The following is a 14,074-nucleotide window of genomic DNA, read 5'->3' on the forward strand; positions in this document are numbered from 1 at the left end:
GGAGGAAAGGGGAAGGAGGAGGGAAGGGGGAGGAGGGAAGGGGGAGGAGGGGAGGGGGAGGAGAGATGTAGTGCTGACAGTCTGGGCATGGAGAACCTGGCAGGAAGAGGGGCTACTCTTCTGGGGAAGGGTTTGAGCTCTGAGTGGACATCACCCGGTCTAGACTGGGTTGTGAGCAGAGCTGGGAGATGCTTCAGGAGCTAGATGGGGGATTCTGGGCCTCCTCGAGGTACAGAGCTGGGGCAAGAGGCACTGAACGCTGGTGATAGGCACACAGCTGAGCAGGGACCCGTGAGTCTGGGGAGCGGGGAGTGAGGTGCCAGACGAGTGGTGGTGAATGCCCACCCACAGCAGAGTTGGAGGCCCAGGTGGGACAAGTAGTCGGACTCACGGTTGGTGTGCGATTCAAGGAAGTGGGGGGGGGGATGAACTTAAGGCTAGGCTAGCACTGGTGCCAGTCCTGGGCAGGGCAGCCCCCTTCATCCTGGTGACTTCCCCAGACCCCATGGTAGACCACAGAGGAGGCAATACTTCACCGGTCCCTGGGGTGCCCCGGGTGGAGGGCTGGGGTCAGGGTGACATGCGAATGATCTGTGGGTCCAGCGGAAGAGGTGGTGGAGCACTGTTCCTTCCGGGACGAGGATGATGACTGCACTTACAGCTACACCGTGGAGGGCGACGGCAGCCCCGGGCCCAACAGCACCGTGCTGGTACACAGGAAGAAAGGTGAGCTGGCAGATGGGCACAGCCTGTGGCACCTGGCAGCCCAGGCAGGCATGGGCACTGCCTCCCTTCTCCTCTCACCCTGCAGACTGCCCTCCCGGCTCCTTCTGGTGGCTCATCCCCCTGCTCATCTTCCTCCTGTTGCTTCTGGCGCTGCTGCTGCTGCTCTGCTGGAAATACTGTGCCTGCTGCAAGGTGAGCCTCGGTCTGGGCTCAGTGAGGGACCCTGCGTCCTAAGCCTTGGTCTGGGCTCAGTGAGGGACCCTGCGTCCTAAGCCTCGGTCTGGGCTCAGTGAGGGACCCTGCGTCCTAAGCCTCACTCTGGGCTCAGCGAGGGACCCTGTGTCAAAGGAATGATGTGGAAAGTGGTAGAGCAGGATACCTGGTATCCTCCTCAAACTCCTGCATGCACACACACCTATACATACTTATACACACACTCATATACACACATATGTACACACACACACCTATACATACTTATACACACACATATACACACATATGTACACACCCACACCTATACATACTTATACACACACATATGTACACACACAGACACATACATATACACACATATGTACACACATACACTCCTATACATACCTATACACACACAGACACATACATATACACACACGCGCGCGCGCGCACACACACACACACACCAGCATGTGCACTTTCAGCAAAAGGGCTAGAAGTAGAGGTACCTGGGGATGCCTGTCTAGCCTGGGACAACCATCCTAACCCCACCTCGAACTCTTACCTCCTAGGCCTGCCTGGGACTTCTCCCTTGCTGCAACCGAGGTATGATCCAGGCACACCTGTGAGCAGTGGGTATCGGACTGCCTCTCCTTCAGGCTGGAGGAGAAGTGTGGGTGGGGCCAGGAGCAGAGAAAGTGGGAGGCCCTGGGTTCCTCCTGATGGGTGTGGCCTAGGGAGGGGCTGGTGCTGAGGGTCTTTCCCACAGGTCATATGGTGGGCTTCAAGGAAGATCACTATATGCTTCGGGAGAACCTGATGGCCTCCGACCACCTGGACACACCCATGCTCCGCAGTGGGAACCTTAAGGGACGAGACACAGTCCGCTGGAAGATCACCAATAATGTGCAGCGACCTGGCTTTGCCACCCATGCCGCCAGCACCAGCCCCACAGAGCTTGGTGAGGGCCAGGGCTGGGGGCTGCCCCTCTGGGAAGTGCCCTTGGCATCTCTGACCCTGACCCAGGATCACACCCTTCCTGTTTTCCTTGCGTGTTGGGTGCAGGCCCAGGACTTAGTCCTTTTCTGTCCCAGCCTGATGGCACCAAAAATCTCAGGCCTGTGTGTACCTGGCACACTGAAAACAGCCAGCCAGTTGTCCTTCCTCAGTCTTAGCCCAGTCAATGGAGGTCATACTCTGCACTGCCTTCTGTACAGGGGGCTAATGATGTTTATACCTCCCGCTCAGTGCCCTACGGGCTGTCTCTACGCCTTGCCCGCCTCTGCACTGAGAACCTCATGAAGCCCGGCACTCGAGAATGTGACCAGCTGCGCCAGGAGGTGGAGGAAAATGTGAGGACCAGAAAGAGCTGAGTGGGACCCACATGTGGGTGCAATGGCAGCCTGTGGGAGAGCCGAGGACTGCAACTTCAGAACCTAGACTTTTCTAGGCAGGAAGGAGAGGGACTCTTTGGACATGTGCCTTGCATGGGGTCATCCTGGGTGGTAGCAGAGCCTGGGTTTCAGGATTCATCCCTCAGGCATATGACAGCCAGCCTTGAGGGGTCCTCAGGACCATTCTCAACTGTCTTCCCTTGCCTGACAGCTGAATGAAGTGTACAGACAGGTGAGCGGTGCACACAAACTCCAGCAGACAAAGTTCCGGTGAGTCCTGGGGAGCCCCAGGTCAGGGGGGTGCCTGTCTGCACTGAGCCCTACCATCAGGCAGCCAGGATTCCCATGTTTTGATGGAAGCTGTTTATTCAAGCTCCCAAGTGGGTCATGCCCGCTCCAAAAGCCGTGTGGCTCATGACCCCTTCATTGTCCCCACAGACAGCAGCCCAATGCCGGGAAAAAGTGAGTTGAAGATACCCACGTGGAACTCCCCACCTCCTTCCCCTCTGTCCTGAGCTCCAGCCTCCTACTCACCACTCCTGCTCCCCTCTCTGATCATGCCACAGGAAGGGAAGGCCTCAAGTCTATTATGGGCTAGACCCTTAACTCCTTTCTCTCCTGGACCATTCATCCAACAACTATTTATGAGACCCATTTACCATGAATCAGACCCTCAACTAAAACAAACAATATATAGATCAGCCCCTGCCCCACTGGCTCATGGCCCTGCTCCTCCTCTCCTGGGCCAGAGATCCTCCTGCTGAGCCTCAGGAGAAGGCATGCTACCAAACAGGCAGACCAGCAGGTCCTGTGGCTTCCCCTACTGGGGAAGATGTGTGAGAAGGGACCCTACACCAGTCAGAACTGGGATGAGCTGTGTGTGGCCAGGCTCGGGCCAGCACCTCTGGGTACTCACAGTGGACTCCTTGTGCCTGGCCATCTTAGCCAATCCTCTCAGTCACCCTGCAAGAGATCAATCACCCTTGCTAATCCCATTTTCCAATGAGAAAATTGAGACTCACAGAGGTTATGTCCCTGGTCTGAGGTTACCCAGCTGTCAAGGGCCAGGCCCATAATTTGAACCCAGGCTGCCTAGCCAGAGCCTCTTTGCTGTCCCACACCCAGCCCTTGTCTCGCCAGCCCTGCTTGGTGGGGTGGGTGGGGAAGCCCTTCCTCAGGTGAGGACAGGAGTAGCGGTGATCTGGCTGCAGCACAGTGGAGGAGGTGGAGCCAGCGCGGGCTTCTGGCACTGCCTAGCACTAAAGACCTTCTGCTGTCTCCCATCTTGTCCCCGCTTCTCCCCTTGGACACTCCCTCAACCCAGGCAAGATCACACCATTGTGGACACGGTGCTGTTGGCGCCCCGATCGGCCAAGCAGACCCTCCTGAAGCTGACAGAGAAGCAAGTGGAGCAGGGGTCCTTCCATGAACTCAAGGTGGCCCCTGGATACTACACCCTCACCGCAGAGCAGGGTAGGGAGACAGACTCCTCACGATGCCCCACTTCTCCTCCCACCCTTGTGGCCCTGAGACCCATGTCTGATTCTGACTCGCACCCTAGACGCCCGGGGCATGGTGGAGTTCCAGGAGGGTGTAGAGCTGGTGGATGTGCGAGTGCCCCTCTTCATCCGGCCTGAGGATGATGATGAGAAGCAGCTGCTGGTGGAAGCTATTGATGTTCCTGTGGGTACCGCCACCCTCGGTCGCCGCCTGGTAAACATCACCATCATCAAGGAGCAAGGTTGGTCAGGGGCGGGGGCCAGGAAGGCAGGAAGCCAGGTCTGGGTTCCTTGATCCTCCTGATATCCAAGCAGAAGTGGGATGGGCCATGGGGTCTGGGCCAGTCATGTACTCTCTGAGAACCTTGGGTCTCCATCTGTAAGGTGGGCACAGCCTCTGTAAGGAAGCCATAGCTGTGCCTCCTGCATAGCACCTGGTACATGAGCGAAGTGAGACTCGCTGCTCCCTCTCTCCTCTTCTTCGTGGTGTTGGGGATGGAACCCAACATGCCAGGAAAATGTTCTACCGCTGAGCTACATCCTTAGTCCAGATGAGACTGTCCATCAGATTTATCATAACTTTCCGCCTACATCCAACTCTCCATTCCCTATGCAGAGGAACTCTTGGATAAGGTTTGGCTCTATGGCCCTTGGCACTATGGGTGCCTGAAATGCTGATGACCTGTCCTCCTGGCTCCCAGGGGTTCCGAGACTCCCCCCTCCCTCTACCAGGATGCTCAGCCCTGACTCTTCGGGCTCTGTCTTGTGCCCTATCCCTACCTAACGTTCCAGGCTGCCTCTTGGACTTTATTTCAACCCCTTAACCTCTGACGAAGTTTCCATCCCATTTCTCTGGAGTCTGGGCTGGGTAGGAGGGAGGGAAGGTATTAAGAGGGAACTGAGACCAGGACCTCCTGACCAGCACTGGGGTTCTTTGCAGCCAGCGGGGTAGTGTCCTTTGAGCAGCCTGAGTATTCCGTGAGCCGTGGAGAGCAGGTAGTCCGCATCCCTGTCATCCGGCACATCCTGGATAATGGCAAGTCCCAGGTCTCCTACAGCACACAGGATAATACAGCACATGGCCACCGGGTAAGGCTCAGTCAAGAGGGTGAGGGGACATCTCAGGGACTCAAGGGATATCCAATGGTTTCCATGGTTGCTACCTCAATCCTTGGATGCTGGCAGAATCCCTAGACAAAGGTAGCCCTGCCACCAGGAGTGACTCACCAAGAACACTCTGGGTAGGGTACCATCACTGCCAAGAACTCAAGGCAAGAGAATCATTTCCTCATGGATGGGCCAGGTACCTACCAAAACCACCCTTGTTTACTCTTCGATGATCCAGGATAGCCAACTGTCTGTCCAATCTGACTTTGAGATTTTATTGATTTTTATTTTATTTACTTTTTGTTTTCTGAGCATGGTTTCTCGGTGTAAAAGCTCTGGCTGTCCTGGAACTCACTTTGTAGACCAGGCTGGCCTCAAACTCACAGAGATCCACCTGCCTCTGCCTCCTGAGTGCTAGAATTAGAGGTGTGTGCTACCACACTCTGGGCTTCTTGAAATGGAATTATAATCCTTGTGTCTTTGAGCCAGCCCCCCAGTTCTGTAGCTGCTGGTTTTCCCCAGGGTCTGGAAGGGCTGTGGCCTGGCTGCTGTCCCTTTCGTTCCTGAGCCAGTACTGAGAAGGCTTAAAGCCAAGTAGTGCTGGGCAGACATACAGGCTTTCTTTGTTTTTGTTCATTTATGTGGGCATGGCGGCACAGGCCTGTAATCCCAGTGGTTGGGAGGCCAGGGAGAGAAGATTACAAGTTCCAGACTAACGCAGGCTGCATACATACATACTAGCCCTGGCTCCAATACACAAAACAAGGCCTGCAGAGATTGCTCAACAATTAAGGATGTTCAGTGGTCTTGCAGAGCCTCTTCAGACGACTTACAATAGCCCATAACTCCAGCTCCAGGGATCCTCTGGCTTTTAAAGCCACCTTCACTCACAGGCACATAACCCCACACAGACCTACATGAATACATACAAATTAAAAAATATGGGGTTGGGGATTTAGCTCAGTGGTAGAGCGCTTGCCTAACAAGCACAAGGCCCTGGGTTTGATCCTCAGCTGAAAAAAAAAAGTTAAAAAAAAGACAGGGACCCATGAGATTGCTCAGTGTAGTACTTGCCACCAAGCCCGATGGCCTGAGTTCAATCCCAGAGACCCACATGGGAGAGAGACCCAACTCCCACAACCACATGTGTACCAGTCACTCACTCTCTCACACAGAAATACATAAATGAAATATTTATTCATTTATTGTGGCTTTTTGAGACAGGATCTCTCTCTATGTAACGCTGGCTGTCCTGGAACTCTCTATTTGTAGACCAGGCTGGCCTTGAACTCACAGATCCTTCTGCCCCTGCCTCCTGAAGGCATATGGCACCACCCCTAGCATAAATGTAATTTTTAAAAAAAAATGCTGGACATTGGGGGCACAAGCAGGTAACCCCAGCCATCAGAAAACCAAGGCAGGAGGCCAACCTGTGGAGCACAGCGAGTATAGCACCTGATTAGTATGTACAAGGCTATAAATCAAATCCTCAATAAAAAAAATAATAAGAATTCTTTAGTTACAAATAGGGCTGGGAATGTAGCTCAGTTGGCAGAGTGTTTACCCAGAATGCATGAAGCCCTGAGTTCTCTCCAACACCATATACAAAGGTCATGGTGGCACATGCCCACCATCTCAGCTCTCAGAAGGTAGAGGCAGAATGATCAGGAGCATAAGGTTATCCTTGGCTACATACTGAGTTCCAGGTCAGTCTGAGCTACATGAGACCTACAGGCCTATTTGGCCAACCCAGGGTAACCTGTGTTCATGGGGCCCAGACGATAGGGGCACATCCCCATTTTCTTTACTCTCTGCTTTGTTGTTTTTGGGTGATTTTTTTTTTTTTTTTTTTTTTTGTGAGACAATGTCTTGCCACTAGCCCCGGATGGCTCACACCAGCAGATCCCTTGCCTCAGCCTCCCAAGTGCTTGTAATAACAGGCACAGGCCACCAGGCCCATCTCTCCCTATTCCTCCATCTGCAAACCTCCTTTTCAGTTCTGGGTTAGGTTAAGTTAGGTCAGACAATAGCCATGCATGAAATTCAATTGTTAATTTGAAGCGCCACCTAGTGTTTTTTTTGTGAGAAGGTCTTTTTCGTTCCATGCAGTTGGGTAAACACACCCACTTACTTACCCACAAATCTGGGGGCTGAGAGATGGCTCAGTGGTTAAGAGCACTGGCTGCTCTTTCAGAGGACTTGAATTTGACATGGGGTGGCCTGTAAATCCAGCTTGAAAGATGCAAATTTGACCTTTCTTCTGGCCTTTATCATCACTCCCATACACAAACAGCACATACACACATACTGTAAACACACACACTTAAAACTAGGAAAGCTAGGGTAGATGGAAGCACTCTAACCCACCAAGAAGGGTCTGGGGCTCAACAGAATCCCAGATTTCAGAGCCACACTGCAGGGGACAATTCTTTCCCTCCTGGGTGTGCCCACAATCCCAGCCGCCCTGGGTTAACCTTCTGCCTGTGTGAGAGACTTCCTATGCAACAGCTTGATTCACACGCCAACCCTGGTCTGACCCGTCTCTTCTCGTTGCAGGACTATGTCCCTGTGGAGGGTGAGCTGCTCTTCCATGCGGGAGAAACCTGGAAGGAGTTGCAGGTGAAGCTCCTGGAGCTGCAGGAAGTAGATTCCCTCCTGCGTGGCCGACAGGTCCGCCGCTTCCACGTCCAACTCAGCAACCCTAAGTTCGGAGCCCGCCTGGGCCAGCCCAACTCAGCCACCGTCATCATCGGGGAGCAAGGTGAGCATAGCCTGGAGTGAGCATGAGCAGGGGAGAGCGAGCTGAGCTGAGGGGACTTCTTCACAGGACTCCAGACTCATCAAACATGCACCCAGGGCACTTGGTCTAATATGAATAGCACATCACCAGCACCAGGATCACACACACACAACTGTCACCCTGCAATATTTGGAATCTATGTAGTCTTGTTTTCCTTTGTTTTGTTTTTGTTTTGTTTTGAGACAGCATCTCACTATGTAGCCTTGGCTGATCTGGAACTCACTATGTAGACTAGGCTGGTCTTGAGCTCCTAGAGATCCACCTACTTCTGCCTCTAAGTAGATTACAGAAGAGCCACCATGCCCGGCTGTTTCGTTTTTTATTTAATTGAGACATATTTAATCTTTTAACGTGTGTGTGTGTGTGTGTGTGTGTGTGTGTGTGTGTGTGTGTGTACACTTTGGTGTATGGGACTCAAGGCTCAAGCTCAGGTTGTCAGATGTGACAGTGAATTCCTTTCTTGCCAGCCCCTTACTTATTCTTTCTTTAAATGCAATTTTACTATTTTAAAATTATGTGTATATTTGTGTGCCTGTGTGTGGGCATGTGCACCTGAGTGCTGGTACCCACTGCGTTCAGAAGAGAGTTTCAGTGCCCTAGAGCTGGGGTTCAGGCAATTGTCAGCCGCTTACCATGAGTGCTAAGAACCAAAGTACAAGAGCAGTGTCTGTTCTTGACCTCTGACCCATCTCTCCAGGCACCTGCCCCTCGTGCTCATTCTTAGAGAAAGAAAACTCTGGTCTGGCGTTCTCACTTATCTGTACATCCCATGCCTGATCTGGCTGCCCTCATGACAACCACAGGTTGAGGTCATGTGGCCACCAGGCCCCAAGCACTGCCCCCAGACTTTTGCACACATCCCTGGGAGAGAGCAAGTTCGTTCAGGCTTTTAGCGACCACTGTCAATTACTCAGCAGAGGCGGGTAGTGATGGGAGAAGGGAGCAGATTTCTCTGTGGAACATGCCCTGGTCGGCCAAGAGAAAAAGAAGGCAGCCAAATCCTTTCTTATCAATACTTAGAGAGTCCTCCACAGCCAGTTACCACCTGTAGCACCAGCGCTCCAGGAGGAAGATGAGCAGATCTTAATTGAACTTTTAAATTGGGGGGCCTGGGATGGTTAACAAAATCTCTGGCGCCCCCTGTTGGTATACTGAGCCAGCCGCCCACCCTCCACACCCCTTTACCTAGATGAAATGGACAGGAGCCTCATAAATCAGGAATTCTCGTCACCACCACCACCCCGCGGGGACCTGGGTGCCCCGCAGAACCCCAATGCCAAGGCTGCCGGGTCCAGGAAGATCCATTTCAACTGGCTGCCCCCTCCTGGCAAGCCAATGGGATACAGGGTAAGGTGAGGGGCACTGGGGAGGTCTGTCATTCACCTTCCGCTGGTGAGCAGACTGCCCCGGAGGGAGGCGTAGGGCACACTTGGTGCCTGTGGATTCCCCCTCTGTGACTCTTCAAGCAGGAAGACCCATTCCTGAGTTCTTAAGCTTCAGGCTTTCTCCCCTTGCTGGAATGGGGTCTTTCCCCTGCCTGGGAGACCCCCTGTTCTGCTCCTAGCCTTGCTGGGAGGCACCAGTGTCTCATATACAAAGGGGATCCCAGCGCTTGCTGCTTCCCACTGAACACCCGCCCACAGGTGAAGTACTGGATCCAGGGCGACTCTGAGTCTGAAGCCCACCTGCTGGACAGCAAGGTGCCCTCAGTGGAGCTCACCAACCTGTACCCCTATTGTGACTATGAAATGAAGGTGTGTGCCTACGGGGCCCAGGGTGAGGGGCCCTACAGCTCCCACGTGTCCTGCCGCACCCATCAGGAAGGTGAGTCACAGTGATGTCTCTCTGTCCGCCCAGCCACCCTGCTGTTGATGTTCCCTGCCCTCCCTCCCTCCCCCTCGCCCCAGAGCTCAGCCCTGCCACTGACCCACTAACAAGGCTCTTCTTGCTCCCTCCCAGTGCCCAGTGAGCCAGGACGACTGGCCTTCAATGTTGTCTCTTCGACGGTGACCCAGTTGAGCTGGGCTGAGCCAGCTGAGACCAATGGCGAGATCACAGCCTACGAGGTCTGCTATGGACTGGTCAACGAGGACAACCGTAAGGACCAGTGCCCTGGGGAAGAAGGGGCACAGAGCCGAGGGAGGAGTGGGGTCTGGATAGTTCCTGTCTCTGGGTGCTCTAGGCCCCTTTGTCCCAGTCAAGCAGCAAGCCTGAGGCATTGTACGTTTTTTGTTTTGGTCAGGTTTGTGCTGGTTTGCATTCCAAGGGTACTGAGATTATGCTTGTTCACTAGACTCACTGGCCCAAGGGTTACCTTCCTTGACAAGGAACCAAGGTCACTCATTTTTGCACATGTTTTCTTAGGGCCAGAATAGTTGCCAAATTTAGCTTGTGAGAAAGGATTACCACTTGAGCCCAAGAGTTTGAGAGCAGCCTGGGTAAGGTAGCAAGACCCCTTCTCAGAAAAAGAATGAAAACAGGTCTGAGAATGTGGCTCAGTTAGTAGAATGTTTGCCTAGCATGTGAGAGGCCCTGGTTTCAACCCCCAGCACAACAGACTGGATATGGAAGTGCATGCCTATGGTCCCAGCACTTAGGAGGTTGAAGGCAGAGGGATCAGAAGTTAAGAGCCATCATTGGCTACATAGCAACTTTAAGGCCACCCTGGCATACATAAGACCCTGTCTCAAAAACTAAACAGCGGCATGCAGTAGTGTTGCTCGCCTTTAATCGCAGCACTTGGGAGGCAGAGGCAGGCGGACCTCTGTGAGTTCGAGGCCAGCCTGGTTTATAGAGCAAGTTCCAGGATAGGCTCCAAAGCTATACAGAGAGACCCTGTCTTGAAAGAAAAAAACAAAAAACCAAAAACAACTAAACAGCAAAAGCCCCACATGATGAACAAAGAAACTACGAAGAAAAACAAAGCAACACAGAGACCCAGGATGCCCTGAATTTCAAATACATTTCTGTTTTCAGACTAGTTCATTCCAGGACTGACTGGGGACTGTAGCTCAGGGTAGAATGTTCACCTCACATACATAAGGACCTAAGTTCAATCCCCAGTATTTCCCTTATCACCACCCCAAATTGCATTCAGTATATTACATTATCTGACAGCCAGTTCTGGAAAGGGGGCAATGCTGGACAGTCTCTGCTGTCATCAGGCTGTTAGGAGTGCACTAATCCACTGAACCACTTTGCCAGCCCCTGTACCAGCCACCTCTTGAACACTTGTCTGCTGAGGGTGCTCACCAGACCTTGCGATATCACTTTCCAAACTACCTTGAGAAACTGGGGTATTACCTTCTTTTTGTGCTTTCTCCAGTTTCTGGAATCCTGCAACCCAGTGGGGCCCCATCCTGCCATAGTGGCCTGTGCCTGGAACTCAGTTAGAGCTCACTGAGGATATCTGGGACTCTGGCCTTCTGCTCTCTCAAAGCATGAAGGGACGGTTGCCTGGCTTCTGCAATGACAGATGTGACACTGCCAGTCTTGAGCCTTCTCAGCATGGCATTGGAAGCTAGACCCTCAGCCATGAGCACAGGGTGGAAGATGTGATCCTGAGAACACTCTTGCCTGCTGGCGAGCCTTGGGTGGTGGTGCCTTGCATGCATGTGCATTTAGTAACCAGTAGAGGTGGTCACCTTGCATCTAATGCTGGCTCTGCCACTCAGCAAGGAGTCGTTCTGGAAAAGCTGGTGACCCTTTTTCCTTACACCATTCACACCAGGTTTTAAGGACTCAGCAGGTGGCAAGAGTCCAGCAGCTGCATGCTCCCTGGCATCTCCAGGGGCAGTGATGGACTTGCAACCAGGCTGAACCTAGGTGGCCCCTCTGAAGTACTGTCCCTGCCCCCAGGACCCATTGGACCCATGAAGAAAGTGCTGGTGGACAACCCCAAGAATCGGATGCTGCTCATTGAGAATCTGCGAGAATCCCAGCCATATCGATACACAGTGAAGGCGCGAAATGGGGCAGGATGGGGACCTGAGAGAGAGGCTATCATCAACCTGGCCACACAGCCCAAGCGGCCCATGTCCAGTGAGTGAGAGGCAAGGGTGGACTTGGGGGAAGAGAGGCCATGGCTAGGGCCCTGGCTTACTTCCTTCTGTCCGGCAGTTCCCATCATCCCAGACATCCCCATTGTGGACGCCCAGGGTGGAGAAGACTATGAAGAATTCCTCATGTACAGTGACGACGTTCTGCGCTCCCCAGCCAGCAGCCAGAGGCCCAGTGTTTCTGATGATGCTGGTGAGTGGGATCCACCAAAGGAAGGTGCGGGTCCTTGGTGGGGTGGTGGGGTTGTCCCTGGTATCCAGAGTGATCCAAGAAGCCAGTGACCTCTAGACATGGAGACCAAGACTCCTCCTCTCAGCCTTAGACAGATATCCAGAGCCCATGGTGTTACATTGAGTGCACAAAGAGACAGAGGTGCTGTGGGCTACATGTCAACATGTGTGTGCCTGTGTGAGAGAGAAGGTGGAGTCTACTTCAGCGACAGATGTTCCCAGGTTGATGCCTGTATACACAGGTTCATGCACACAGGACAACAGCTTTACAACCTGAAGGTTCCCCTGCTGCGCTAGGGACCCTAGTAGGATACTCAAACCACCTGTCAGCGGCAGACCTGCGGGAGAGAGAGCCCTTAGCTGGGACTCCTGCTGTGGGGGGTTCACTCTGGCTCCGAGGGAGAATCTTAGATGAATCACTTATTGGTCTCAGAACTAATTGGCTTTCTAATCTGTGAAAGGAGATACCGATCACACACAATGCTACTAGGAAGAAGTTCCTTTCTGAGCCTAAGGCCAGGGAAGGCCCACACTGCCACCGCTGGGTGGAGTTAGGCATGCTAAATTGCTTCCTTTCCCCCCCCCCCCCACTAGGGTTGGGAAGGATTTGAGGCAGGGTCTTGCTAGATTAACAACCTGGCTGACCTTGAAATTGCTACTTGTAGACCCGGCTGCCTTCGAATCTGCAGCTATTTCCTGTTCTAACACTCAGGAACTCTTGCTTGCACCCCAGAGCCCCTACAGCTATTCCTCCCGGCAGACAGACGTGTGTGTGTGTGTGTGTGTGTGTGTGTGTGTGTGTGTGTGTGGTGTGTGTGTGTGTGTGTGGTGTGTGGGTGTGTGTGGTGTGTGGGTGTGGGTGTGATTACTTCCCTTTGTTCAGAGCGGAAACAGGCTCAGAGCGGTTAGGTAACCAGGGAAACTTCACTCTGGGAGCAGCACAGGGATTTCTCAACACGGTTTTTTGCCCGAGCAGAGGCCAAAACTGCACCGTTTATCTGGAAAGGCTGGAGCAGGGCGAGGGGTTATTTTTTTGTCGCCCAAAGGGACACCCACAACCCTGGACTCCGCCTAAGTGCCGCAGGCCTCCTCCTCCTGACCCTCCCCGGCGCCGCCCCGCGTCCCGGCGGTGCCAACGCCGCCCTTCGTTGTTCCCAAGGCTGGAAGTTCGAGCCCCTGCTCGGGGAGGAGCTGGACCTGCGGCGCGTCACGTGGCGGCTGCCCCCGGAGCTCATCCCGCGTCTGTCCGCCAGCAGCGGGCGCTCGGACGAAGACAGCAGCGTTGCGGGGGGCGCGGACGGGGAGGGCAGCGGCTGGATGCGCGGGGCAACGCCCCGGCCCCCGGGAGGTGACCGCCTCCCCGGCGCGCCTGCGCGGGTCTTGGGCTCACTTGAGTTGCTTGGGGTCCCCGGTTTGGGTCAAGCTGCCCACTAGAGTGCCCTGCCTGTCCAGGATCTGCACAACTGCAGGCAGACAAGCCTCGGGAAGCCCAGGGCGTCACGGGAAGCGTTTGGGCTTTCCCCAGGGGAGGATAATGCAGGGACCTCCAGGAACGGGAAGACAAGACTTGGGCCAGAGTCACTGCAGGGGAGTAAGCTCCTGGCGGAGGCTAACTGAGCTCGGGTGGAGGACAGTATGGCGCAAGACAACCTTGGAAGACTTGTATAGTTTGTTTGCCTCTGGTAGTTAGAAATTGGCTCTAATCCTTAAGGCTGCCCTCGACATCCCCAGGGCCACGGCCTACCGACACGGTCTGTCACTGGCTGTGGGCCTGGCTGACTGACCTCTCCCCCATGCAGAGCACCTGGTGAATGGCCGGATGGACTTTGCCTACCCAGGCAGTGCCAGCTCCCTGCACAGAATGACTGCGGCCAACGCTGCCTACGGCACACATCTGAGCCCACACCTGTCTCACCGAGTGCTGAGTACATCCTCCACCCTCACTCGTGACTACCACTCTCTGACCCGCACAGAGCACTCTCGCTCAGGCGCACTTCCCCGGGACCCTTCTACTTTCACATCTATTTCCTCCCAGGGTGAGTGACCCCTGCTCCACCCACA

General features: G+C 54.0%; 1 protein-coding gene across 2 annotated transcripts in view; it reads left to right on the forward strand.

Moving 5' to 3' along the window:
• Positions 1 to 14,074, forward strand: part of Itgb4 (integrin subunit beta 4) — a 33,184-nt gene that overhangs the window by 16,239 nt on the left and 2,871 nt on the right. The window contains exons 17-34 of one of the 2 annotated variants that reach the window (XM_036196879.1): positions 604 to 726; positions 812 to 918; positions 1,497 to 1,530; positions 1,694 to 1,885; positions 2,173 to 2,276; positions 2,530 to 2,588; positions 2,757 to 2,780; positions 3,643 to 3,791; positions 3,880 to 4,059; positions 4,758 to 4,906; positions 7,481 to 7,685; positions 8,914 to 9,071; positions 9,368 to 9,548; positions 9,684 to 9,821; positions 11,583 to 11,765; positions 11,844 to 11,975; positions 13,173 to 13,361; positions 13,813 to 14,049. In XM_036196879.1, the coding sequence (XP_036052772.1) occupies positions 604 to 726; positions 812 to 918; positions 1,497 to 1,530; positions 1,694 to 1,885; positions 2,173 to 2,276; positions 2,530 to 2,588; positions 2,757 to 2,780; positions 3,643 to 3,791; positions 3,880 to 4,059; positions 4,758 to 4,906; positions 7,481 to 7,685; positions 8,914 to 9,071; positions 9,368 to 9,548; positions 9,684 to 9,821; positions 11,583 to 11,765; positions 11,844 to 11,975; positions 13,173 to 13,361; positions 13,813 to 14,049 (2,544 nt within the window). The remainder of the gene's footprint in view (positions 1 to 603; positions 727 to 811; positions 919 to 1,496; positions 1,531 to 1,693; positions 1,886 to 2,172; positions 2,277 to 2,529; positions 2,589 to 2,756; positions 2,781 to 3,642; positions 3,792 to 3,879; positions 4,060 to 4,757; positions 4,907 to 7,480; positions 7,686 to 8,913; positions 9,072 to 9,367; positions 9,549 to 9,683; positions 9,822 to 11,582; positions 11,766 to 11,843; positions 11,976 to 13,172; positions 13,362 to 13,812; positions 14,050 to 14,074) is intronic. The other variant, XM_036196881.1, reaches the window with a different exon arrangement.

The sequence above is a fragment of the Onychomys torridus genome, chromosome 8 (genome assembly GCF_903995425.1).
Source record: "Onychomys torridus chromosome 8, mOncTor1.1, whole genome shotgun sequence".
In the NCBI taxonomy this organism is placed as follows: Eukaryota; Metazoa; Chordata; class Mammalia; order Rodentia; family Cricetidae; genus Onychomys; species Onychomys torridus.